At 42.6% G+C, this 23,883-nt stretch overlaps 1 protein-coding gene across 3 annotated transcripts in view; it reads right to left on the bottom strand.

Moving 5' to 3' along the window:
• dcaf6 (ddb1 and cul4 associated factor 6) overlaps nucleotides 1–23,883 on the bottom strand; it is a 32,908-nt gene that overhangs the window by 6,133 nt on the left and 2,892 nt on the right. For 2 of the 3 annotated variants that reach the window (XM_012864280.3, XM_012864281.3), the window contains exons 2-14: nucleotides 21,464–21,525; nucleotides 17,393–17,485; nucleotides 16,268–16,453; nucleotides 16,050–16,163; nucleotides 13,580–13,715; nucleotides 13,166–13,377; nucleotides 10,618–10,711; nucleotides 8,599–8,718; nucleotides 7,998–8,345; nucleotides 6,238–6,438; nucleotides 2,960–3,019; nucleotides 1,222–1,402; nucleotides 50–159 (exon numbers count right to left, since the gene is read on the bottom strand). In XM_012864280.3, the coding sequence (XP_012719734.2) occupies nucleotides 50–159; nucleotides 1,222–1,402; nucleotides 2,960–3,019; nucleotides 6,238–6,438; nucleotides 7,998–8,345; nucleotides 8,599–8,718; nucleotides 10,618–10,711; nucleotides 13,166–13,377; nucleotides 13,580–13,715; nucleotides 16,050–16,163; nucleotides 16,268–16,453; nucleotides 17,393–17,485; nucleotides 21,464–21,525 (1,917 nt within the window). The remainder of the gene's footprint in view (nucleotides 1–49; nucleotides 160–1,221; nucleotides 1,403–2,959; nucleotides 3,020–6,237; nucleotides 6,439–7,997; nucleotides 8,346–8,598; nucleotides 8,719–10,617; nucleotides 10,712–13,165; nucleotides 13,378–13,579; nucleotides 13,716–16,049; nucleotides 16,164–16,267; nucleotides 16,454–17,392; nucleotides 17,486–21,463; nucleotides 21,526–23,883) is intronic. The other variant, XM_012864282.3, reaches the window with a different exon arrangement.

Genomic DNA, 23,883 nt, shown 5'->3' with positions numbered 1-23,883 from the left:
AGGCACCACACATGCAGCCATTTGCACGACGCCGAAAGATGCGAGTCACCCTGTTCTGACACCAGGCTCTCCGCTGACAGCGTCTCCCTGCCGCTGGCCGCCACGGCCTCAGATGCTTTGGGGGCTCCGCTGCCCATCGAGCTGGACGCGCTGCTGCTCCTGGGGAGGAAGATCAAACAGTTACCGACTTAACAGAACAAGAAAGAAAGAAAGAAAAACACTTGCTTTACCACAAAGAAACAAAAAAAGGAGAAACGGATGCTTTTTGCAACAGGATGCTAGTTAACCCAACTCCTAAATGCAGAAAGACGTCTGACTTCTTTGGGCCTGAGCTCCAAAGTCGTCCGCTTTGGAGGAACCAGAGCTCATTTAAGTTATCTGAAGACTCACAGACGCGACATCCTCCAGGCTAAATAGAGCTGAGCACATGTGTTTAGGACAGCAAACAGCATGGCTCTGAGAGTAACATCTGGCCATCTCCAGACGCCAGATGTTACTAATTTCAGCAACAGAAGGCCTGAGCGATCCACGTGTTCCTGTAAAACAGCCCGAGTTGAGCCGCTGTGGCTGGATGTCAGGTAAGAAAATGTTATTTATTCAGCCTCATATCTGCAGATCTTTACGGTTCCAAGAGGAGGCTGGCGGCTGTAAACTGGCAACACTGCAGGACTGCAGTAGGTCACAGCGTCGACACAGAGAGACACGGAATCATCAATTAATCCAAAATGTTGCTTTTAGGACAGGATAGAAGCCAAATGTTTGAGTTACAGAGACAAGAGACGAACAGATCATGAAAAACTCTCCTCATAAAGAAAGGTAACCTGTGCCCATCCGAATGAGAGGTCACAGAAGTCAGCACGGTGCTGTTTGGCAAATTCATACCATGGTAAAACAAAATAAGCAAATATTTCTATAAAAAACACAATTCCCAAGGATATTTGATAAGATATGGTTCGTTTCCTGCCTTCTCTTATCATTTACATTTAAAAAACACTGTCTCAGCTTTGATGCCATTTTAAAACACCAACTCTAAAATAGTCACTCTTTTGGCACACTGTGTTATGATATTATGGGTTTCATTTGTAGTTGCTCATTTTAATCTGACATTCGAGTCATTTTTCCAAGCTAAAAAAAAAAAAAATCAGTTTTCCTTCTCGCTGTGGTTTGACGCCACTCATGTCTGCTCAGAGGGCAGAAATCGTTCCTCTGCGCGTCTCTCACCACTCGTCAGTGAAGTCCAGCTTGATGGTGCTGGTGGTGGTGCCCTCTGAGCTGTAATGCAGGCTGAGGACTGGCTCTGCTGCGCTGGGTCGAGAGACGGAAGCAGAGGTGGTGGGGGCGCCGCCGCTGGCTGCCACCGTGACCGATTCCTCGGGAGGGGAACCTGCAGCTTCTGCACCTCCTGAAAGCAGGGAGAAAAAGAGAAAAGCACGAGGGGCGACAGTGGGTAAGTTCCTCCAACTTGCAGAAGGCCTCTGCGCAAAAGAGCAATGGAGATGTGCCAGAAAAAAAAAAAGGATCTCGTAGCATCAAGAATACATGCAAATGTGAACGTTTAATACTAGATTATCTACCTCAAAATCAAAGTTTTAGCAGACTGGAAACAAAAAACAGTAAAACAAACTAAAGAAAAACCCAAATCTATCCCAAAAATGTCTTCTTAAGGCATCTAAACGGTCAAACTCATCGAAGCACATTATTCTCTGCAGGTTTATTCAGAACGCTGTGAGAGAGCTGCAGCAAGAAAATCCTGCAGCCAAACGCTGCAAAATCAAAGTCAGATGTGAAGTCACATCTGTATCAGGACGATTTTAAGCATCTTATTTAAGTCATACATCGGGTTTCTGGTGACTCCTAGTGGCCAGCAGAAATTGTGCTTTTACAGGTTTTTACAGATGAACCTCAGTAAACAAAACAAAAAAAAGGCTCACATTGAGAAACTACAAAACGAGAACATCCAATGAATTAATAGATTAAAAGTGCATATTGTGGAATCAGATGTATAATTTTGAAACTGTTTCTGAATATTTAAAAAAGTACAAGTTGTGAGATTCATTTCCATATCACGCCTGCTTCAGACCAGGCGGTACCCGACTCCAGTCCCCGAGAGCTGCCGTCCTGCAGCTTTTAGATGCATCCCTGATTCAAAATGGACGAGTTCCCCTTGTCAGCCCTGCAGAGGCCTGCTAACGAGCCCCTCATTTCATTTAGGTGTTGGAGAAGGGATGCATCTGAAAGCTGCAGAATAGCAGCTCCTCGGGCTTGGAGCTGGCCCCCCATGCTTGAGGGCGGACAATAGCTCCAATTCTGTGCTTTTAATTGAGCTGCTTCAATCAAAAAGGCCTTTTAGAACATTTCGCTGAGCAGACCATTATTTTCTGCACTCCCTTATGTGTCGTCTTCTCTCCAGTCATCTTTATAACTATAAAGTATGCCGTTCTTCTGAAAAAGTGTAACTAGTGATTGAGCTACACATAATCAGCAGCATGTACGCTACACCTGTTGGTTTTCTATTAATCTAAAAGGGCCACTAACTCAATGTGATGTAACAACTTTAACTAGACCTATAGACTTAAATACGGCTAATTACAATAAATATTAATCACAGGATAAATTAAAAAGCTGCCAGTGGTCAGGGTAGGATGTTAGGTTGGAGCCATGTTATGCCTAATTTAAGCCACTTTATAGAAATTGTTGTTTAGATAGAATAGACAATAGAACGAGTGTTGACGTACATGAGCCACCTTGGACTTGAGCGGATTCCACCATTAGCAAATCTAATTTTATTAAATTAAATCATCATGGCCTTTTAGTGCGTGTAAGAGATTGTCGTCCAGGTTTCGGACGAAAAAAGGTAAAAGCAAGCCAGAACAGGACAAACACACACACACACACAGAGAATGAGACGCTGGTGTTCAAGACGGACAGAGAGGACGGAGGAACGGACGGAGAGACGCACCCTGCTGTTCATCCAGACTCATGGATCCCAGCTGTTTGTTCACCACGGACGAAGGGGAATCTGGAACACAAACCAGACAGGCCAGACACTTAAAGAGCTCAAAGATGGAGGCTCGCACGTTTCAAGGGGCTCACGCCTCGAGCCCGTCAGGCAGGCTAAATGGCGGGTAAACTACGTGTAGATGCAGTTTTTCACGATGCAAAAAATGAGAGCGATGAGGAAACCTGAAAAACAAACAACTGAAGTTCCCCTCAGATTATCACACACAGAGTGACTTGCAAAAGTATCAATATCCTTGACCACAGTCTCACCAAAGAGGCTGAACTATATTTAGGTCTGGACTTGGACTAGGCCACTTGAACAGCTGCATCGATCCAACCCTCCCACTCTATGTCTGGCTGCCTGCTGGGAGGAGAACCATAGTCCCAAGGCTCTTGCTGCATTTATACCATTTATACTTTTTCTTCCAGAATGCCTCTTTCAGGGTTCCTACAGCATAAGGCAAGTTAAACTCAAGACTTTTTAAGACTTTTTAATGCCACTTGAAATAAAAAGTTAAGACCAACTTCACGATAAACAAGATAAACCTGGTTGCGACAACTTCACCCAAATGATTATTTTAAAATAAACCATTACTTTCTGGCCCAGTAGACATGTTAAAGATTTTGAAAAACATTCCATATAGGAAGACAAGCTAAAAAAAAAAACCACACACACACAAATTACAGATATATTTTTAACAACTACTGAACTGAATTCACAAACTTTGTATTGTTCCCTACTAAAATAAACTATAAATCAGTGCCAACTCTTTTTCACAGCTATGGTCCAGCCGCAACAGTTTTTATTGGTTCCGCTATCGGGACGGAACCAATAATGGTTACATTGAGCCGTTCGGTAAATTTAAAAAAATATATATTTGTGTCAATTATTTTACTGTTTGGTAAGGATTACAAAAATAAAATCCTATTTATGACCTGGTAACAATTTTAAGACCTAAGAAAGACTGATTTAAGACATTTTAATGGCAATTAAGGCCTTAGTTTTATATTACAGAATTCAATGCCTTTTAAGACTTTTTAAGGATCCGCAGGAACCCTGCTCTTTATTTAGCTCCATTCGTCAAATGTGACCCCCACAGACATGATGGTGATGATAAACTCATGATAAACTGAAAATCTTCTGCCACACAAAGCATTCAGCATGTACCGGCAGGTCAACAAGTTATTGGTCTCATTTGGCAACAGCAGCTTCTTCCACACCAAAACCCCCAGAGGGGCCTTGTGATGGCCTTCTTTTGACAACAATTGTATGTTATAATTGCAAAATAATATCGCAATGGCAAAGGATAGCTTTGCTGTAATGTCTTAAGGCTCAAGGGGAGGGAATACTTTTGCAAGGCACCGAAATTATTCATCACAGCAACCGTTAGTGGACTCTGTGTACGGCTATAAAATGTTCATTTTCCTCCCAAGAGGAAACAACCAGGCTGTGGATGTTAGAATAAGTACGACGTGACCGCCGAGCAAAATGCAACGCTAGCTAGAGCCGGAAGATTATTCAATAAAAAGATAAATCCGCTGATAGACGTGTGGTGCGATAGAAAAAAATGGTCAGTAAAAAGTTCAATAGAAGAACATCTTTCCTTCCTTTTGCATTCTAGCCTATCATGTAGGTTAATACTACAGTCATTACATCCTCCCAACCAATCAAAAACGCAGACCCACGGATGCTCCGCCCCCTTCAAAGAACTCAGAGTACATGTTCTTTTTTCTTTTTTTAAAAACTTGCAGTTTTGGTAAAAAGTTGGTAGAATAAAGGGTTGAGTTTGAATTCAGTGTTCTTTATCTAAGATTATGTAACTAAGCAACAGCATAAAATGGCCAGGGCTGCACTTAAAATATAGAGAACAGACCTTAAAATACTTGTTAATTTCTAAATCACTGAACGGCTTAGCACTAAAATACATTAAAGACCTGTTGTTGCTGTATCAACCCTGCAGACCTCTCAGATCTTCTGGTTCTGGTTCTACTCTGCATACCCAGAACCAGAACCAAACATGGAGAAGCAGCATTCAGCTTCTATGCTCCACAAATCTGGAACAAACTGCAACTCAGCCGAAACGCTGAGATCCTTTAAATTAAGGCTGAAAACCCTCCTGTTCAGAGTTTCTTTCAGCCCAGAATAACAGGAACACAGACCAACAAACCTGATGAGTATTGATGTTTTCACTTAATACAATTTAACGTTTGGTGCTGATCTCACAACCAGTGACCGTTTCAATGTGCTTGTGACGTTTTTATGTTTTCATGATGTAAACATAATTAGCGAAATCGATCAATATGATTTCTATTTTTGTCGATGCGCTTCTTTTCTAATATCGTCCAGCCCTGACGCCAGCCGCCCAATAAAAATCCCATTCAGACACCAAACGTTAACCTGCAGCTTGACCTCATGCTGAGCTTTCAGTCCCCAGCATCCCAACAGGACAGCCCGCTGCGCCTCGTTCCCCCGATGGTTTCGTCACACAGATTCGGTGCTGGAGGGGCAGCAGCGCCGCAGGTTTCGTGTTTGAAAGGGACTTTGACTCAATGTTGACATGAGATCAAACCGCAGGAAGGAAGCCGGTCCAATGGACCCGGCGCCAGTGCAGCGCCATCGTCTAACAGGGAAACGACCGCATGAACCAAACCAGAGCTTCACAACCAACGGTGCCACTCCAAAAAAAAAAAAAAAAAAAAAAAAAGATTCTGCAGATGAAAACCCAAGCAACAAGTGAAGGGAGGGAAGAGGGCGTTGGTGTTTTAAAGGGCAAGGTGCGTTAGAGGAGGTTAGTGGTCGGCTCTAGCAAGACCAGGATTCTCTGGAGCCAAAGTGAGTCTGCAAACAAACATGTCTGCCATGGTTACATGAAGGGGGGGGGGGGGTAAACTGCAGAAACGGAACTAAAAATAAGTAAAATGTTCCTAACATGTGTGTATTTTATCTTGATTTGAGCAGGTAAATAAGATGATCTGCCAATAGAATAAGATTTTTTGCACTTAAAATAGAAACAACTCATCTCCATCATCTTATTTCAAGTGCAGTATATCCAATTATCTTATTTTAGGGGTCAAAATACTCATTCCACTGCCAGAAAATCTTATTTACCTGCTCAAATCTGGGACATAAACACTAATTTTAAGAACATTCTACTTATTTTTAGATCCGTTTTTGCAGTGTGTACAGGGAAGAAAGCTCAGACACAGAAGCTGACGGGGCTCAGAGGGAGGGGTAACCTGTTTGGGGTTGCCTCGGCGCAGCGGCAGCAGCGGCAGCAGCAGCTGCTGAGGTAGCCCTCCTTTGCGACTGTCGCTCAGAGGCTGCAGAGGAAGATGAAGGGGCCGCTCGCTGACCCTGGCCCGGGGGGTCGGCCAGACGAAGCAACCTCTGCAAACGCCTACACACTAAACTTATGGGCAGCCGATGAGGACCGTACTCTGACAGAGAGGCAGAGGGGAGACAGGAACAATGGATGAGCCATTAGGAGACAGAGGGGGGGGGGGGGGGGGGGGGCGAGAGGAGAGACAACAGGACGCTGAAGGAGAAGAAAGTGAAGCTGCTGCTTCAGTGGAGTGGCTCCAAAAACCTTCACTCACAGGTCCCCGCTCTCACACAGTGCGTTACAAAAGTACTCACGCTCCCTCAAGATTTCACCTCGCTACGCTACAACCACAACACAGAATGCATTTTATATGGACACGGCTTTTAAATAAGAATATACAAGAAGTAAAATACAAATAAATACGTATATGTACTAGTGTTGCCCCGATACCGATACCAGGCTGTGCAGTATTGGCCGATACCGATACCATCTGTTTGATATTGATGTGTGTGTATATATGAAGAACTGCATACTACTTAGGGTAGTAGAACTTTTTATTGCCTACCTGGAATGGGTGACAATAGTTGAATAAACTTTTGGCTCTCAAAGGCCAAAATAGTGCAACATTCGTGAAATTATAGCATGTATAATAGAAGTGCAACAGTAAGACAGTAAAATTACATTAATAATTGAATAATCTCTTTTAAAACCCTGAGTTTTGGCTCTCAAATGCCAAAATAGTGCAACTTTCATGAACTTATATAACATGTATTGTACTAGTCAGGAGAGAGAAGGCTGCGTTCAAGTGACATACAAACATCAAAATGGTATCGGTGCCTATTTGTTGGTACTCGCCGATGCCGATACCACCATTTTAGTGCTGGATCTGGGCCCCGTCCGATACTGGTATCGGTGCAACACTAATATGAACATATTTATGCAGTGGATGAAGACATGGTAAGGAAGCTGGCGATCCACTGACAAGTGGAGAGCGGCACTGGGAGCTGAGGGAGCCTCCGACGGAGGAGTTCTGGGATCCTGGCACACATCCTTGGGGGGGGTTGAGGGTTGAGGTGGTCCCCGAGGTGTCTGCATCCTCTGCTAACCTGTTTGCCCGGTTAGCTTCTCCATGGGTTAATCGATCAACCTTAGTCGGACTGGACTGGTCAGTGTTCACATCTTGTCAGCTAGATTTAGGTTTGGGCTTCGACTGCATCGGTTCACGGCTGGAGCTTTAGTCTAAATCGAGGGTCCCAGAGCCTTTTGCTCATGTTGTGTGGAAGAGACGCCCCTCTGCTCAGTGCAGACACCTGGAGACGCCTGAGCTAGTTCTGCTCGTGCTTGATTTTATCTGTGTATCAGAGTAAAAGGAGCTAAATACAAACATAACACTTGAATGTTGTTGTTTTTTCTCTGGATATAAAATAGGGAAAGCCTGTATAATTTCACTTCCTTTTCACAACTAAGCACTGCTTGGTTTTGGTTTGTCATATAAAACCCAAAACAAAAATAAAAAAAATAAATAAAACAGTCCGGGTGTGTGGCGGTAATGCTTCATACCAACTGTGAAACATGTCTGGGGAGTGAGTACTTCTGCGAGGCGCTGCGAGGACCCTGAGAACACCTCCTCGCCCAGGTTAAGTGGCGGCAGTCGGATTATAACCAAACTCTCACCTGAGAGGGCGGGTTCAGAGGCGGGCGTGGCCGTGGGCGTCCCGGTCGCGTCCGTCTGACTCCTTTGCTCCGAGTCAGGAGAGGAGGTGACGGAGGAAGAGGAAGGGGCCGAGGTCTCTAGCGAAGAGGAGCCGGAGGTAGGGGGCGGCGCGGTCACCGTCGATGAAGACCCTGAGGAGGAAGCGGAGGCGGATTTGGGCATCGGGGCTTCGGCGGCCGCTGCAGGACTGGCAGGGACCTCTGGGGAGTCCGTCCCCGCAGGCCTCTCAGGGGCGCTGGACTCCTGGCTGGAGTCTGCAGGCGGGGCAGCAGGAGTGTTCAACGAGGCCTCGGGCCGGATGGCAGTTCCTGGAAGCAAAAAAAACATCAATTATTACTTTATTACAAGGTTAACAATTAAAACCAACTGAACATACTCACTAAATGACTTTCAAATTAAAGCACTGACCAAATTAATCGGTTTATTACTATTTCGAATCATCCGTGCTTTCGCATGGCATATCCATATTATAGAAGACACGCTTTAACTAAAAAGAGGGATTTAGAAAGAAGCCAGCTAAAGTTCCTGCGCCTCTTCGGAGGCGTCCAGGTGAGGCCTCACCTCTGGGCCGGCTCTGAGGTCGGCTTCCTCTGCTGCTCTGAGCTTCGCTCGCCTCCTCGAACCACCGGGACAACATGTCTGACATCCTCTGCATCAGCGACACGTTCGGACTCTGCTCCCCTGTAAGCGAGAGAGGAGAGCTTAAAGTCAAAGTAACGTTTGCTGCTGGCCAAGAAATACAGGTAGAGTGGGAAAAAAAATGTTGAGTAACGTTGGAAAGGTTCAATATTTTATTGTCACCCATTTCAGGAATATTTAAAGCCTTCGTTTCTTGTAGTTTTGATAAATAATTATAATAGATAACAACAATTTGTGTCTAAGAATCTCTGAATAACACATACGCTCAATAAAGAAGGATATTTAGGATGATCTGATGCTGATGTGCTAAAAAGATTTTTGTATTTCCTGTACTTTTTTGTAAGATTTCTCATGAAAATACAACGTTATTCTCGTAATAGTGTGACTATTCTACCAATCCCCCCCCACATAAAAAAGAAAAATAAATTCCCCCACCGCCCAAAAGGGGGTCACCAGTCTCTGGTTCTGTTATTTTGGAGTTCAGGGACTCCTGATCTGGGTCACTGAACCAGCTTTTGGCACCTTTGTTAGTGTGGGCAGGTGCCGGTTCCAAAATAAAATAGAAAATAAAATCAGCATCTCCATACAGCTCGTCTGCAGAAGGAAGCTCTTAAAATGTCCTGGTAGTTCGCCTGAATGCAGCATCAGGACCAGATTAGAAGCAGCACTGCAAGGAGCTCACTGGATCTTTAGGGAAACCTGCGTTGTGAAGCAAAGCGCCCATGTCTCCTCCTTTTTTGTCTACTGCAGTAATCAGAGTAATATTAACATAAAACAGAGTGAAATAGTTTTGTCAGTGTGAAGCAAGATTGACACGACGCATATTTGCACCAATTTAATCCACTCTTGGATCGGGACTTGGTAAATACAAGAAACTGGATTAAAAGAAAATGAATATTTGTGAAAGAAAAAAAAAACATGATTTTATTCTTAAAGCTCTGTGACTACAAGATATTTTAGAGAAATTAATAACTTAGCTTCTGTAGAGCAGCAGACATTTTTTTCAAAGCCGATCATCTTTAGGGTTTTATGTTATTTTCACCACAGCGTGATGGGAAGCAGAGCAGCTGTGCTCACCTTATGTGTTTATTAAGGAATGTTGCTAGAGGTTGGTGAAGATTCATCCAGGTCATGGTCATTCCAAAAAAAGTAAAAAACAAAGCAACTGGACTTGTTTTCCATAGTAGAAGACGTTTCGCTTCCTCTCCAGGAAGCTTTCTCAATTCAAAAAGTCTGGAGTAATGTGCAGTACCAAGCTTTATACTACTGCCAAAACAAAAGCCTTGTAATGGCTTAGATAACATGCAAATTCAACAGAAACAGGTCCACCCCTTAGAAATGGGCGGTCGTTAAAGCCATTAAGGCAGCAGATTGGACCGAAACTGGTCCACTCCTCTGTAACGAGGAGTCGTTAGGGTTGTTATTGGCTTGGGTTAAAGGAACGATGTTATGATCACCCATATGAAGGTGAGAATTGAGGTGATGATTGGCTGGAATTAATCCTATAGCTGTGTTATAGGTTTTTGAGAGTTGGAACCTAAGGCCTCCTCCTCTGTTTAAGGTTGGTCTTTCTCTCTTAACGTAGATGGCTTCCTTCACACCCCTTTTAAATATTCATAATATTGTATTTGCATGTTATCTAAGCCATTACAAGGCCTTTTTTTGGACAGTAGTATAAAGCTTGGTACTCATCACTACTCCAGACCTTTTGAACTGAGAAAGCTTCCTGGAGAGGAAGCGAAACGTCTTCTACTACGGAAAACAAGTCCAGTTGCTTTGTATTTTACCTTTTTTTTGGAATGTTGCTAGAGACTTACAAAATGAAATAGTGACAAAGTAAAAAAAACAAAAAACATCTGGGGCAACCTGGGAGAACGAGGTGGGCCCTGAAACGGGAGAGCTGTGCTTTAAAATGAGCAGCAGAACATTCTGTGATCTTACCGTCCCTTTCTCTTTCGCTCTCAGGACGAGCTCGGGGTCCGGTGTCGGACCAGTCCCCTCGCAGACGGAGGCGCTTCACTGGAGGCTGCCTTAGCTGTGGAAACACACACACACACACACACACACACACACACACACACACACACACACACACACACACACACACACACACACACACACACAGTCTAAGACTTGCAGTTTGTCAGCCAAAGCAGAGTCAAAAATAACTCTGCTGCTAAAGCAGAACACCCCTGGTCTGTGTCGGTGTCCTCTCCAAAGCGCTCCCACCCCGCTAAGGTTGGCCCCTCTCCCCCAGTCCCTTGGATGCTTTACAGCACAACAGGGCGAGAGCCAGAAATAGAAAAAAATCAGGGTCTTAGTGGCGGGACTACCAACTGCTTCGCACAGGAAATGTCATCGGGTCTGGACAGGTGGTGAAAAGCGGCGCAGGCTGGACGAGACGGGAGGGGAGGAAATGGGAAAGGAAAAGAGCAGCGGCTAATGAGGTCAGAGGTCGAGGAGCGGGACAGATAAGAGGGGTGTCAGGCTTGTTTCCCCCTCCACCGTTCGTCTCAGGCTGGACCGTCTAAGCGGGCTGAAGAAGCGGCGTCTCCGTCAGCGGCTGCATTTGGAAAGGAATGCAGTGTACGCGCCTCGCCACAGCTGAAACCTTGGCGCGGTGACCAGGCACATTCAGACGAACAACCCCAGGACAGATTTCCTCACCGTTTGTCACGGCTTCACCATGACATTATGTATTAGGGAATGAATAACAAGAGGTAACACGGGGTCATTGGTGCTTCCCCACCCCCCCCAACTCGTCACCACAGCTCGTTCTCTAGTTCAGACATTTGAATCTTTTTTCCGATCAGCGAACACGGCATGCCCGACAACACCGCCCTTCAGTAAGGACGTTGTAACCGGGGGGTTTAAAAAAAAAAAAAAAAAAAAAGAGAGATGTTTTAGAAGCCAAAGTAAAAGTATTTTCTACAGGGTGAGACATGCCTCAGTTCAGCCAAGCTGTGGGAGAGAGCAGAACTTTTAGGAGATAACAAGAAGGCTGAATGGAGGATAGAAAGGATGATACTTCTGTTTCATCCTTATTGAGTCTGTCACTCAAAAATACTAGATTTTGAAATGTGGCAGACTTTCGGAAATCTGAAATTATTTTTTTTTGTGATGGAACCGAGCTAAATGCTAATATATAAGAAACTAAAGCAGGTTGTCAAATCAGCAACAGTGTTGTCTTGTTAAAAACAAAATTGTATTAAAGCTCTGAACCGCTCTCACACAATCCGTTTGGCCTCAACCTGCTTCCAATATACAGTCATATTCAATAAATTAGAATATGGGTTCCAATGCGGCTCCTTTGTCAGATTAAAAGTAGATTTTGAAAATAGTATTAAACTTGCTTTTCATTAAGCCCACATTCCTGTATTAAAAATGTATTATTTTGTTGGTTTGAAGTAATATTTAAATCTTAAATGTCATGCTTTCATTGTATGCAAGCAAAAAAGTCTTTGTTATTAACAGAAATAAGGGCGTTTAAACATCCGTCTGTGAGTAATTAATATATACAATGTGTTAATTGGGTTAGTGAAACAAATTGACTTTTTAAAATTATTTTAATTTATTGAATATGACTGTATCTAACTCAGGACAACTCACAGATGAACAAAAAAAGCAAAAGGAAAAGGAATCTGAATTGGCTAAAAATCAAACAGCAACCTGAGATCAGAAATTAACCACAAAACTCTGATCGGTGCGTTTCTAATTATAGGAACTGAGACGAGCCGGCACACTTTATCTTCCCAGCTAAATAACAAACATTTACAGTTGGATTTTTGTCAACCTGATGGATGGATAGAGAGATGAACGGATTGTCTCAGCCAGAAAACAACATTTAAAATGAGTCAATAGGGGGGGGAAATAAACGATTCTAGAATTACAAATCCATTTCCTCTACTTTGTTTTCCCTTTCAGTATTTATACGGAACTTGAAAATACTTTAACTCCATACTTTTTACCCCCATACCAGACTGTAACCCTGGCGTGTTGTTCTATAAGCCCACAGTATAAAAAGTTACAAAACAAAAATGAAAACCTCTGAACGAATCAAACTTCTGTGACTGTTTAGACACAAATGGACACTGCAGTCGGATGCTTTCGTGTAAAAGAAAGCCAGAAAATTTTCTCACACTGCAAAAAGGGAACTAAAAGTAAGTAAAATCTTCTTAAAATTTGTATCTTTTTCCTTGATTTGAGCAGCTAAATAAGATTATTTTCCAATGGAATGAGAATTTCCAACCCTAAATTAAGATAATTAGATCAACTGCAGTTGAAATAAGATGATAGATGAATTGTATTCATTTTAAGTACAAAGATCTTATTGCATTGGCAAATAGTCTGATTTACCAGCTCAAATCAAAGAAAAATACACTCATTTCAAGAGGATTTTACCTACTTTTAGTTCCCTTTTTGCAGTGCAGCATGAACGTTTTTTTTTGTGCGTTTATGTGGCGTTTGAAGCGCGGCGTGTGATCCCCACCTCCTCCCTCCTCTCCTCCGACGGGCCCTTGAGCTCCCGGGCCTGGTCGTCTTTGGGATTGAACAGGTAGATGTAATCGGAGGAGTAGCTGACCAGCACCTCCTGGCCGTCCTCGCTGTAGCAGAGAGACGTCACCCGGCACGACTTGTTGGACAGGTGGGCGGGCACGAACCGCACGCACATGCCCGTCGTTCCCCGGCCCATGTAGTTACCTGGGCGGAGGGACGCAGACACGTTCAGTGATTACATGTAAAACAGGTGGCCTTAATGAATTTATTCTTCACATAATCCTCGGCAAACATCATTTATAAAAAGTACAGGTCTCCCAAAGACGTAACATAAAATGTCAAACGGTGTCCGGAAATGTTACCGTGATCAACGTGAACTCAAAGACGGGGAGCAGGGGCCGGTTACCTGTGGCTCTGGTTCCCAGCATGCGTCTGTCGTAGATCCGCACGGAGCTGTCCGAGCAGCCCACGGCCAGATAGTACGGCACCAGGGGGGAGATGGATATGGAGGTCGCCGCTCTCCGGCAGTTGATCAGGATGTCCTGGGATCAAAGCAGACGCCACCAGGTGAGGCTCAGAAACGCCGCGAGCCGGTTAATCGTTCGAGTGCAAAACGACGTTCTGACGGCAGCGGGTCAAAAATACCAGCGTCTGATGCGGTTACAGTAAATAGCTCAGATGTGTAGTGAAATGAATGAATACTGATGGAGATTTGAGGAGGACTCCCTCCCTGGCCTCAGTAAACGGGACTAATCTGGAGTGACAGACAGAGTTTCTCATTTTTAAGGCAACATTAGATGAAATGTAGAAATTTTCAGAATCTGGCGGGGAAACAGTAACGATGGAAAAACATTAATAAAACAATAATCTGCACTGCAAAAACGGAACTAAAAATAAGTAAAATCTTCTTAAAATGAGTGTATCTGTCCTTGATTTGAGCAGATAAATAAGACTATATGCCAATGGAATAAGATGTTTGCACCTAAATTAGGAACAGCTCATCTCCATCATCTTATTTCAAGTGCAGTTTGTCTAATTATCTTATTTTAGGGGTCAAAGCACTCATTCCATTGGCAGATAATATTATTTACCTGGTCAAATCAAGGACAGATACACCCATTTTAAGAAGATTTTACTTATTTTTAGATCTGTTTTTGCAGTGTGGTTCACGGGGATCGATATTGGCATGGCATTTTTTTACCTGACTCCGCCAGATAGATTTGCTCCGCATATCCATCTGGAAACCTTCCGTTGAAGTAATTTTGGGAAGGGGCGAAAATACTGGTTAGCTGATTGGCCTATGTTGGTGATAGACGGGCCAAATAAACCAATCAGATTCATCGTCGCCCATAACAGAGCGACGACGAAAACACAACCACAAGCCAAGCTACTCTTGCTGCTGCAGGTAAAGGCTCGTTAGCTCAGCAGAGAAATACTCTGTAATTCCGATAAAACTTGCTCGATAGCCACGCTAACGCTAGTTTCATCGGCTGAAACCGCCATGTTGTTAAGACTGAACTGACGCACTTCCCGTTGCGTCACACCTCAACCCGCCTCAAAGCCAACGCTGATTGGACGTTCGTTTGGTGAACGGCTCCAAATTTTCTTTAACGGAGAGTAGCCAGACTGATCTGCGAGTGAAACCTTGAAAGCTCGCGAGATCAGGATGGTCTCACGAGGCTAGGCATTTTTAGCAATAGTATCACAATTTTGTATTTTCCCCAACATCATGCAGTCCCATTGTTGGAGAATTTAGTCAGAATACAACATAATGTATGTAGGAAAAGAGAACAAGAGAAAGTAAACATAAATAGACGTAGTTGCAAAAACCATAATGAAATATTAAAAATGCCAATTTGGCCACAAACTTGTGATTTTTTTTTATCTTCATTTCATTAAAAATGTCGACACTTTTAAACAAATTCTTGTTGGAGCTCTGAATTTATTTCAGAACGGTTAAAAGGAGACGCTTTAACCTGCATGAACTGAACCTTAGAAACATTTCTTGTCGGAGGTGAACAAGATCAGAAAATGACAGCAAGAACTTCAAAGATGGATGTTAAAGTCGCTCTGGTTTGTTACACCGCACGTTTTTCAGAGAACCAGCCAAATGAGTGCGGCTGCACGGCGGCAAACGTGTGGCAGATCAAACCTGAACGTTCACTCCTAACAGAGAAGGGTTGTTGCTTATTCATCAGAGTTGGTTTTTTTAAGTGTAACAAACCAGCTCTGCTTTCAGCATATCCACACTAGCACCTACAGGCTGGGTTAGGACTCAAGAACCAGAAAGACCAAAAATAACCAAAAATAAAAATAAATAAAATGTGTGTTTAGGTTTGTAAATGAGATCACTTTTAAATATCTCAATCATTTTCTGGCAAGATAGATGTCTGGATTAACTGCACCGCTGAGCAAAACAAAAAAGATAAACGTAGCTGAATATATCTTAGAAAAGAATATCGCTGATCAGAAATGATGTTTTTAAAAAAGAGCCAAGTTGTTGTTGTTGTTTGTTGCTTCTTCAAATTAGTCCTCTCATAACGAACAGTTAACGGGGGTTAAGCGGGGGCAACGACACCACCTGGTAAAACTATTCCAGCAGGTTTTTTTTTGTTTTTTTTTAAGGTCACGGGTTCGGATGTGAAGAAAGAAACACGAGACGGGAGCAGTGAAAAGGCTCCTGCATCCCAGCGAGCCTGGCCTGAAGTCAGGAAAACAGCTTAGTGAGGTGCTGAGGAGACACGCAGAAAAGCTGCACCTTCAACACCATCGAGATTTAAGGAACAAAATTAAAAAAAAACGAGGAAATGTACACGGACAGATATTAGAGTCTAATACTCCATTACTAGAATAAAACCTCCCAGCGATCAGCGTACATCTTTGCAGTCTTCTTTAGTGCAGCTGGTTTTTGTGCGCAGGTCGAACCACCGCACCGTGCCGTCCTCCCCACACGACAGGAATGTGTAGGGATCATTTGGTACAGTCATAATCTGCGTGACAGACAAACAAACAAACAAACACTCAGATAGGAGATCGTTTAAAGAATAAAATAATAAAATAAAACACATTTTATGGGCGCATCGAGGTTGGGCACCTCATAAGCCGTTCCGTAGTGGCAGGTGAACTGACACTGCCGGTTGAACTCGGGACTCTTTTCGGTGTTGGTGTAGAAGATGATGCCGTCTCCAGAGCAGGAGACGATTTCCTGATTGTTGGTGTGCGGCATGAACTTCGCGCTGAAGATGTTGGCTCGATGACCTGAGCGGATGGACTTCTTGACCTGAGGTAAGCAGGGGGGAAAAAAGTTGACGGCAGCGGTTCATTTGTGGCATTCAAAGCTCCTCTTCGGCTTAAACTCGTAATTTTTAGATACAGATGCATTATTAACCTGCTTCCAAACAATGTCTGGTAGAAATAAGCACATTTCACAACTGAAAGCGGATGTTTACATACACTGCATAAAAAGATGAATTACTTTGTAAATGACATGAGCATTGAGAGGGATTAGTTAACTTTCTTCAAATTCAGGTGTTTACCTATATTTCCTTAGCATAATTACATTCTGTAAATTAAAAATTGGGACTTGTTTGTGAGATTAAAAAGTAGTCGTTGGATATAACAACCTTTAAGCAGGTATTAAACATGCTCTACTTTTAATTAAAGGTATACTATGCAACCGGGGTTGATTTTCCAGCGAGGCTCCCCCCAGAGGGTGAAAGTAAAAGTGCACTGTCGTAAAGATGCTCAGCTGTTCTGGTTTCCCCGTCAAGCCAGGCGCGGTTGTTTTGAGCTTAGCAGACAGGCGAACGCAACGAAGTCAAAAAAACGGCAGTACGAAAAAATGACTAACACAGTGAAAGTATGAACATCAGGGTGCGGGCCGAGGGCTCCTGCAATTGCGGTAATTCCCCCCACAGACCACCAGGGCGGCCGAGAAAACCTTTGTTCGACCTGAAATGACTCATTTAATCATCCAAAACGGTATGGAGCACATTAATTAACTGAAAAATGTTGCATAGTATGCCTTTAAACATGCTCTACTTTTAATTAATCCCCCATCTTTTGTAATAAACTGTTTTACCAATAAACACACAGTGCACCTGAACTCTCTGAGCCACAGTACAGCTGTCACCAGGGCGGCAGGCAGACGTGGCGATCCGTTTTTAGAGGTCCAGTTTGTTTCTGACGGTCCTGTGAGGAGAGGCGGGTGCGAACCTACCTTTTTATTGTACGGGTTGGTGATGACCAGAAAGGTGTCGTCTGACCCCGACAGGATATACTCCCCCGTGTCGCTCCAGGATATCGTGTTGACCTGATGGGGAGAAGAAGGAAGGAACTGTTTAAAAATGACAGAAAACTCATTCGGACATCTACAGGGAGGAACTTTCAGCACCTCATTCTGGCAAAAAAAGAAAATACTAATAAAAAAAATAAAAAAACTGGCGTCATCTACTGATAGTTTTATCTTAACAGACTTTTTTTCTAGTATCCGTCTCCTTTATTGCAGTTTCTCAACCTTGCTTGCAGGTATGAACCGAATAGCCGTTCTTTTACCTTTGTAGCCAGCCGTAAATCACCTATTTTAAACATTTAGCTGAAGCTGAACGGTTTTATTCAAATGTTAAATATCATCGCGGCGTGCTTAGATCACCAATAATACAGCCCAGACAGCAGCTTCTCAGACCTGCCAGCCCACTGAACTTCTCTGCATCACATTTAGACACAATGGAAGAAAAATCCTAGCTGCTAATTTTGCAGACCAAGCGATTAGGATTTTCTTTTTTTATTGTAAAATATGGACGTTTATGATAATTAGATGAGACAAGTGTATTAAATTAACCATTTCCCCTTACATCTGTCTGAAAGGACCAATGGTATGAATGGCATCACGCTCAGAAACATTGCTCTCTCCACAGTCAACTTTATTAAGCAAAAAGGAGATTTTCTTACAGTTGTAAAAGACAAAAAAAGGACAAATATAAATTTTATTAAATTAACTAAAGTTTAATAAATAGAAGGGAAATAAATTTCCAAATAAAATGTGGCTCAAATCCTACATTTCTAATTGGGTTTTGAAAGCACTGAAGCGAGCAGGAATTACTCAGGTTATTCGTTCTCAGAGACAGCAGAAGAAAGCAGCGGCTCTGTTTGTTTTCACTCCGCGGATCGATATTTCATCAAGACCTGCAGCCTCGTTTGGGTCTCCATCGCTGAGATTGCTCCTGGAGTCAGAGTGGGACTGAGAAACAAACCCACAGCTCTCCAACGGCCGGCTGGCTGAGCTGAGCAATGCGCAACGATGGGCTAATTCAGATGAACCGTCACTGGTTTAAATTTATTATGCACGGTTGATTATCGGCTGGAAACATTGCCTGATAATAAGATGGAAATATCCCTCAAAAAAAGGCTTATTTAATTGCTGATTGATTTAAATTACTGTCCATTTTTTTTTCATGTAGGGGCAATCGGTTGTCTTTCACCACCGGATTTCCAGATGACATGAAACACCCCCTCAAAATAAAATTAAAAAAAATTAAAAATCCATCCGATCTGATCAGTTTTCAGCAGAAAAACACATTTTGGTCATTTTCTTGCTGGATTAAAAACACTTAATGAAAAACTGTGGGGTCCCCACTTCTGATCGGGGCCAAAGGCATTATTATATAAAGACGCCGAGCTTAATAAATTGAGAAAGAAGATCTAATACTGAAACACTACTCCAGCTGGCACGGTGCCTATAAAACATAGTGGCAGTTTATAAAGGTGATCTTTCTCAGCCGGTCAGCAAACAAGCTACCAAATATTTCTCCTAAACTTTCTTTTACCCAATAGCTATCTTTTGTTGAGCATAGATGTAAAAACCTTTATTTGTGAATTAAAATTTAGAATGAACATAATTCTGCACCAAGTTTAAATTAATATTGCTGTGATGACGTCAGATTGAGAAAAATAAAGAACAAATACATAAATAAAACTGCAAATGAATGAAAAACCCAAGAACCAATGCTTCAAGTTGGCCCATTTTTATTAGGAGTGTAAAAATACATATATACATAAAATTATTAATAATCCAATTACATCATTGCAAAATGAAATTATTGATCCATCTCATAATATAAATCACAAGTTATGAGAATATTGTTAACAGGTGAGCCATTATTATTATTATTATAAAATAGAAGAATGCTGTTTTTGATTTAAATGCTTGTAAGAGCTTTGAAGTAAAATTTACAAATCATATTTAGTTTTTTTTGTGAGTTTGTGTCGATATACATAATAGTCTTAGATGGGCCAATGATATCGCATCATATCAATCGCAGACTTGTGAGTTGAATGTAATCGAAACCGTATTGTAACCTTGTGATTTCTGCAAATATTGTAGCGTCATCCAAACACATCGATAGAACACCGTATCCTGATAACACACCTCTAATCTTTACATGCATATCATCTTGTTCAGGATATATTCTGACTGCAGCACAGTTAAAGGAACAGTCCAGTCGCAGATTGTGACTATTACCACTCCTATATTTAAGCCCATGGGCCTTATTTTACTTTATGGTTGTAATATTATCAGACAATGTGCAACGCGTGCATGCTGCCATGACTTCAACCTTCAGTATCTGGCAGCTTTACCATCATTAAGGCACGTTATTGACTGAGCAATGGAAGGCAAAGCAACAGGGTTAATCATTGGTATGGCTGTAGCTCTGCAATATTAAAAGCGCAATTAGCGATTTTTCACCACTAGGTGGAGCTTGAGCACTGTCTGTAGACCAAAACAAGATGTGTATCAAGCCACGCCTCTCTCTATAGCATCCGGCACCCATTTCCCCTTCTCACCCGTCGGCTTGTGTGAGCCTGTTTGTAAAGGATAAAAGCACAACAAAGCAGCATCATCTTTCAGAGGAACACATCTACTGAGGAAGTAACTCAGAACTTTATAATGCTGTTAGTAAGAGAACGTTTCGATCCGATGGGCGTGCTCTCTGCCATTTTGTGCATGGCAGTGGCATTTTATGGGCAGGGAGGGGGTAACCCCTGAGTGGCAGCTGTTCACATGCACCTACGTTAATGCACGGCTGACCCTGCTATGAAAACAAGGGATTAGAGAACAACACAGAGAGATGATGTGATGTTTAACCATTAGTCTATCTAAAAAGATACCTTTAGTTCTTCACAAAACTAGTTTTTAGTTCCATCTAAAATAATGAAATTTTGCTTATTGCTCCTTTAAAGATTTAGTCGATCAAATGGATTAACTGAAATAGAAACTGCTATTTACAGTGAGACTTTAACCATCAAAGAGACAAAGTTATAATTTATGGGTTGAAATGTTTTTTTCCCCAAATGATAATCTGAAAGTGCTGCAGGTCCTACTAGAAAGTGAACCTCCTCTCCAGACTCAAGTCATCTAGCAGTTTCCTTTCTAAAAATTGTTTTATCTCTATTAATATTTCTTTTGAATCTGACCAGCTACCGTCTCAACCATTCCCACAGCATGATGCTGCCACCGCGTTCCTGATGAGTTATTGGTTGATTTACAGATAATTTTGCTCCCATATAACATTAGAGGCCCTTCCTCATTGCCGTGTCACCTATATGTGTTATGGGAAATTGCAAAAAGGATCTGAAAGTTTTCCTGTGGACAGATTCCCACACCTTAGCTGTGGGAATCATAACAGAACAGCTACTACTACTACTACTACTACTACTACAACAACAGTGACTTCTGAAGGTAGTTGGTTGCACTTGATTTTATTCAGGAGAATCAGAGGACACCACAATGTTCAGATTTCTATTTGGTAAAATAAAAAATGAAAACGGTGAATCATTTTCCTACCACTTTACGGTTATTCAAAACTTGTTGGTCTATTAAATGTCAAATATTAAATTTGAGGTGAAAAGGGGTGAAGTTGAAGTTATTTTTGAAAGAGCTCAATTAACTTGATACAACAAAGAAAATAAAAAACACAAGTTGAGGTTTAAAAAAAAAGAAAGTAAGCAGCCCTCCGGGGACATGCGAGTGTTGCTGTGGCGTTGTGGACAGACTGAAATTCTGGCTGACAGCGTGGCGAGATGTGTGACTGATCTGTCCGCTTCAGGTTTCTCAGAGGCATCAACCACCTGACCCGGAGCCCGAGATCCGCTCCGGTTTACATACCGACTGAGGGAAAACAACACTAGGTGGTTTTCCTTCAAGACGAAATCAACTCATAAAAGGAACCAAATATAAAAAAAAAAAGAACCAACAGCAACAACTTCTGACTCAGAACTGCAGGACACTTACGCAACCATCGTGGACGTTGAGCGTCGCTTCTAATTTCAGCCTCTGGACAAATTCCCTTCTACCTGTAGAAAAGACAAAAAAATAAATAAATAAAGGCTTTCAAAACCACAGACAATCATTTCAGTCAGAACCGAGGGCTGGAAAGCTTTGACACGTTTCATGCTTGTACTCATGTACTTCATTTCTGTGGCGTGGCCTGCATGATTCATGACGGCCCGTCTGCACAGACGATCCGCAGAAATATCGCTGCTGCAGAGCGAGAGCACGAAAACGGAACCAGGACGTAGCCGATCTCAGTTTAAGGGCTGAATGTTTGGCAGGATTTAGGCTCATCTCAGAGGAAGCAGCCATTTTTCATGAATCGGTGCAGAGGACGTCGTCTTTCTACCTTGAAATTAAGCTGCCAAACTCTGCCGCTGCTACACACTAGATTTGCCCCGACAGGTTTCTGAATCAGCAGAGAGGCTCTTTGAGGTCAGTCCTCTCCTTAAAAACGTAACACCGCGTGTGAAGGTACTGAAAATGTTACTGTGTTAAAAGTCTGAGTCAGACAGTTCAACACCATTTATTCTAACAATATTATAGCAAATGAAAACTTCTGTAGCACTAAAATATATAATATACATTCTTTAATAATTTAAAACAGATCTTATTGGTGGGATTACAGTGACCACCACTGCAATAAAACTGTATTGCTGAATTGCTACGATTAGCAGTTTTACTCATAGTTGGTTCCACTACAGCAGTAACCAATATAAATATATTTAGAAATATGATTAAATGCAGTTACAGTGTGGCATTTAGTGATGGGGTTACACTATTTAACGCTACTGCTGTCCCCATCTATGGTCCCCAAGGGTCCATCCTGGGTCCCCTCCTATTCAATATCTACATGCTCCCTCTAGCTCAGATCATACAAACACAACAACATCAGCTACCATAACTATGCAGACGACACACAGCTCTACATCACCATGTCACCAGGTGACTATAAACCAGTTCAGGCACTGAGTAAATGGTCACTGGAAATCAGTGCATGGATGTTCTGAAATTTTCCTAAATTGAATAAAAACAAAACTTAATTTCAGACCAATAGAGGAGAGATCAAAAGTTAGCACACAGCTTCAGATGCTTCAGCTAAAAAACACTAATCAGGCCCGAAATCTGGAAGTAATGATGGACTCAGACCTGAACTTCCAAAAGCATCTAAAGACAATTACAAGGTCGGCTTTCTATCACCTGAAGAACATTTCCAGGATTAAAGGACTAATGACTCAGCAGGATCTGGAAAAACTAATCCATCTTTAGTAGAATAGATTACTGCAACGGTGTTTTCACAGGTCTGCCTAAAAAGTGGATCAGACAGCAGCAGCTGATCCAGAATGCTGCTGCCCGCATCCTCACTAAGACTAAGAAAGTAGAGCACATCACCCCAGTTCTAAAGTCCTTACACTGGCTCCCTGTATCTCAGAGAATAGACTTTAAAATACTTCTGTTAGTCTATAAATCCTTAAATGGCTTAGCACCTAAATACATCACAGACTTGTTATCAGTGTATCAACCCTCCAGACCACTAAGGTCTTCTGGCTCCAGCCTACTCTGCATACCTAGAACCAGAACCAAACATGGAGAAGCAGCATTTAGTTCCTATGCTCCAATTATCTGGAACAAACTTCCAGAAAACTGTAAAAGTGCTGAAAGCCTGAGTTCCTTTAAAGCTCCAGAGTTCGCAAACTTTCTGCTGTCAATCCCTACAGACCTCCAAACTTTATGTGGTCTTCAGATTAGCTCAAGAACAGCGGTAGAGAGTCGCATGGATTTGGTTTCTGTGGCTGAATCTAAACCATACATCAGCCAGTGCAATGCAGAAGGTCCGCATCCTGGTTCTCCATCTGGCAATCCGATGGAGCAGGAGAACGGTACTTCTCTGAATGTGTGGTTTAAAGTCGGATGGAGGAGGGATTCCGGTGTGTTTTTCAGGACCTGGGTTTGGCCCATTAGTTCCAGTGAGTTTGGACGATTCAATGCTCCCAACTATGTGGGAAGAGTTTGGAGACAGACCCGTCCTCTTCCAACATGGCTGGGAACCAGAGCACAAACGAGGTCCATAAGGACATGGATGACAGAGTTTGGTGTGGATGACCTTGACTGGCTGCACAGAGTCCTGACCTCAACCCGCTCCCAAAGATGTTGGGAGCGGGTTGAGGTCAGGACTCTGTGCTCGGGTAGAGGAGGCCTTCTCGTCCAACATCAGTGTCTGACCTCACAAATGTGCTGATGGAAGAACGATCAAAAGCTCAACCCCAGAAGTGGACAGCCTTCCCAGAAGAGTTGAAACTGCTACAGCTGCAAAGGCTGCACCAACAGAAATGTCAGGCAAACCTGCCTAACCTCATATAAAGGGGTGGTATTTTGGGACC

Source organism: Fundulus heteroclitus, chromosome 7 (genome assembly GCF_011125445.2).
Source record: "Fundulus heteroclitus isolate FHET01 chromosome 7, MU-UCD_Fhet_4.1, whole genome shotgun sequence".
NCBI lineage: Eukaryota > Metazoa > Chordata > Actinopteri > Cyprinodontiformes > Fundulidae > Fundulus > Fundulus heteroclitus.
This window is presented reverse-complemented; position numbering and strand designations above follow the sequence as displayed.